This window comes from Gavialis gangeticus, unplaced genomic scaffold, assembly GCF_001723915.1.
Source record: "Gavialis gangeticus isolate Ggan-Ray unplaced genomic scaffold, GavGan_comp1, whole genome shotgun sequence".
Taxonomy (NCBI): domain Eukaryota; kingdom Metazoa; phylum Chordata; order Crocodylia; family Gavialidae; genus Gavialis; species Gavialis gangeticus.
Window position 1 is genome coordinate 15,203,253 of NW_017729004.1, and position 3,992 is coordinate 15,207,244.

Below are 3,992 nucleotides of genomic sequence, written 5' to 3' on the forward strand. Positions count from 1 at the left end.
CGCGGGGCACCGGGAGTGGGGCAAGGGAGGGGCTGTTCCCCCCCCACGCTCAGCTTTCCCCGAGCTCCTTCCCTGCACAGAGAAAAGCAGCCCCTTGCCCACCCCATGGCCAGCGCCCCGTGCTGCAGGCACTCACAGCCCGCACGGGGCTGTCCAGAGCAGGCACAGGCAGCCCCAGGCAGGCTGTGAGTGGCTGCAGCACGGGGCGCTGGGCATGGGGCGGGGAGGGGTTGCTTTTTCCCCCACCCCAGGCTGGCAGCAGGGTGGGTTACAAGCTGGTGCAGAGCGCGGGGAAAAGTGGCCCCTCACCCGCCCCATGCTGCAGCTACCTGCAACCTGCATGAGGTTGCCTGTGCCTGCTCCAGACAGCCCTGCATTGGCTGTGAGCGCCTGCAGCGCGGGGTGCCAGCCATCAGGCAGGCGAGGGGCCACTTTTCCCCATGCTCAGCACCAGCTTCTTCCCTGCTGGCGAGCAGGGGGTTGGGGCTGTGCACTGCCCCCCCCCGTACCATGGGGCTGGGGGGCACTGGGTGTGAGTGGGTGGGGAGCTAGTGGGAGCACAGGGCCTGCACCGGTGTCCCAGGGCCAGTGCCGGTGGGGCTCAGAGCAGGGTGGCAGGAGCACGGGGTCCCAGCTGGCAGGGATCTATGGAGCTGGGCCAGCTCCCCACTCCCTGCTGGTGCAGCCCAGCCCGGCTCCACAGACCCCTGCTGGCCTGTGCCCTGCTCTGGGCCCCACCAGTGCTGGCCCTGGGACATTGGTCCCAAGATAGTGACCACGGGGCAGGGCACCTGTCAAGGGGCAGGACTACCCAGGTGGCCCTCGACAGACTGCCAAAACTGGGTAAGCGGCCCTCCGCCCAAAATAATTGCCCGCCCCTCATCTAATACGTTTTGTATTGCTGTACTGCACAAGTGCTGCATAACTGGTGTTCTTCCTCCTCTACTCCTCTGAGGCACAGAAGTGCCATTATTTCCATTTCATATATATGGAAAAGAGAATGAAGTGACCTGTCTAAGGATTTGCAGAACATTTCCCCTGTATCTTTTCCATAGCAATTCAGTCTATAGAGCAGGGGAGTTCTTAGGGCCACAAGACGACTTAACAGCAGCTATATGACTCTATGGACCCACAACCCAAACCACCTCCATAACAGCTCTGCATGTTATTACAGTTTGTGAGTTCCTCTGGGAATAGGATTAATTTCTAGAATTTGCTTCCGTTGTTGGTTGGGCAAAGCAACTTGGCAACCAAACACAATATCCAGCCTGGCAACAGGTGAAACCTTTTCAGGTTGCAGACACACCTGGTGTAGGGAACACTAAGGGAAAACCACTATCTTCTCCTCTTGTGGTTGGGGAAGACCAACTCTATTTCCTCACAGCCTCAGAGATCTCTTGCTTGCTTAATGCCTGCACAGGGTAGGAGCATCTGGTGCAAAACTGGAAATAAATGTATTAAGGAAGTAAAACCTACCTTAACTCCTCCTGATTGTTATGAGGTGGTGTGGGAAGTGAAGCAGGAACATCCACAGTTTTGGGGCCCTGAGCCATAGCTCTTGCCAACAAGTCGTCTTGTGGCCGGAAAGGCAACTGGAACTGTTTTGGCCCCAGAGCTTTGGTAACTAAAACAGAAAACACAGAGCACAACCAAATGTAAGTGCAGCTCTCTACCTATAGACATAATAGCAGGATTCTGGTTATGTCCAGAGCCAGTAAAGGAGCTTCTAGTTCCATTTTACTTGCAGTTTTCACTTTTAAAGTTTCCCACATCCATGATTAATCTGTGTATGCAAGTTAAGTTTTTGAAAACAACAAACAGAATTGGTCCAGTTATTCTCTACTTTATATACATACACAAACAAAACCAAAACCAGAAAACCTGCCTTGCAGCACAAATGGCTGAGGTTACAGAGAGATCTTTTGTCATGGGACAGAGCTAACAGGGGAAGTGCAAAGTTTTATTTGATGGAAAATTGTTTTCAATTTTATCAAGTTATAAGTAGGGACCTACTTAAATTGCAGTTTTGCAATTTTTGTGGCACCATGAAAAATTGCAGTTTCTGCAATTACCATGAAAAATGGCATGTGCTGTGATTTTGCACAGAATTGTCCCCCCAAAATAAAAGTTTACCAGAATATAAAGAAAGTGCAGCAATTCGTGCAACTATAGGGCATGTGATTTGAGAGCTACTGAGAGGCTGAACTACTGATGTAGACTCAGTGAAGGTGCCCGTCAGGAAAGTGAACAGGTTTTGGTGCCATCTTTTAAGAAGCCCTGTCAAATCAGATGCCTTAAAGTTGTATATAAACAAATTTCAACCTTCCAGAGAACAGCAGTCCTATGTTCATAATCAAGACAGACAACCTCAGGTGAAAGCACTAATTTTATATTTCAGGGAGAGGAGACAAACTTACCATCGTGTCCTCCCAACATCCCAGCCTTGCCAGCAAGCTCCTCAGTAGTTGCAAACCCATTTACTAACTTTTGGCAGGCCACAGGTGGTGGTGTAGGAGGGAGAGAGGCAGGAGGTGTTGGAGGATTACTCAGGTTATTCTGCTGCATGAAAGCAAAGGATTATAAATTAGCTTTTAATAGGCAAAATACAATAAAGTCTCACAAATCTAGTAACAGGTGACCAACCTCATGCGTAGATCTTAAGTATACAAAAGCAGCAAAATACACGGCCAAATAGAGGAAAACATCTGCTACAAAACTAGCTACAAAAAAGGGCACCATGTGGAATTTGGGCATCTCTCATTTCTTGGGATGTAGGGTTCGATTCCACAAGTCCTTCAATACAGCTCGACAAGCATTTCCAGAGTTTTGTCCAAGTACAAACTGAACAAAGTTGGGGATTTGGCTTTGCAGCAGCCAAAAACTGAACTTCACTGCCAAGTCCACCAAGTATTCTCACTGGGCCAGACCCTTAGGTTCAGTAATTCTTGTGTAAAACTGGAGTAAACACCACAGCTTTTCAGAGACGTACTGTGGTTTTATAATACGGCAACTGAGCACCATTTCTAGCCCTCTGTTGACACTGTGCCTGCTCTCTCAATATTGCTGTTTAGATCTCAAAGTGTCTGAGTTTTAAATTTTGTGGATAATTGGACGTTCAACAAACAGATGATTTTATTCAGAGTTTTTAAGTCCTTAGTTAGGGATTAGTGGACAAATGATGGAAGTCTATTTCCCATCTAATTCACATTAAGAAATGCTTTACTGCTCTCAATGACTTTGTAAAGCACTGGGAATTCAGCCTTTTCTGCTCCATAAAGCTATAATTACAATTTTCACCATTTAGCATCGGTTTGTAAATGCAGTACTTGTAGTTTATAAATTTGTTTACAACCCAAATAGTTTCTATAATTTGCTTCCATTTTCATAGTGCAAAATAATGACTATTTAACAGCTGACTAGGACATACAGTCTAGCAGCGGCAAATGCCTCTTTTTAAACTGCACAGAAATCAAGAGCAATAGTTAGAAATAATCCCATTATCTTGTTTCTTACATAGAGCAGGCAAGGGAAATCTAGCTGAAAATTGTACCTTGTAGATAAGTTGGGAATAGTAATCTGAAACCCCATCAAGCGTAGCACTACCGAAACTTCCCACAAGTCGATTTCCACCATTTATCTGGCCACTTCCATAGGGAAGAAAGTGTGCAAAGCTCACTCCAATTATTGGTTCCATTAGAGGCAGCAGAGAGAGTTGCTATAATAAAAACCAGGTAGAAATTAATGCAACATGAAAGAAAAGATGCACATTTCTCCAAACCAATATCAACGCAGAGGTTACCATCAGAAAAGTCAGCATCTCCCCAGCTACCAAGGTCAAGTGTCTCCAAAAGACAGGACTCAGCCAAGCTAGGGGTCTGCAGAGCTTGGAGGCTCTTGGCCCTTCAGCCCCACTGTTCATTCCCAGCTGGGATGAAAAACTCGGAAATTTCGAACTCCTCTGGAATTTTTGTTCTTCAGAAGTCAGCGTAGTA

The 3,992-nt window shown here is 47.1% G+C and overlaps 1 protein-coding gene across 6 annotated transcripts in view; it reads right to left on the minus strand.

Moving 5' to 3' along the window:
- KMT2C (lysine methyltransferase 2C) overlaps nt 1-3,992 on the minus strand; it is a 246,640-nt gene that overhangs the window by 35,213 nt on the left and 207,435 nt on the right. For 5 of the 6 annotated variants that reach the window (XM_019508137.1, XM_019508136.1, XM_019508134.1 and 2 more), the window contains 3 exons: nt 3,551-3,715; nt 2,418-2,559; nt 1,477-1,624 (listed from right to left, as the gene is read on the minus strand). In XM_019508137.1, coding sequence (XP_019363682.1) covers nt 1,477-1,624; nt 2,418-2,559; nt 3,551-3,715 — 455 coding nt within the window. The remainder of the gene's footprint in view (nt 1-1,476; nt 1,625-2,417; nt 2,560-3,550; nt 3,716-3,992) is intronic. The other variant, XM_019508132.1, reaches the window with a different exon arrangement.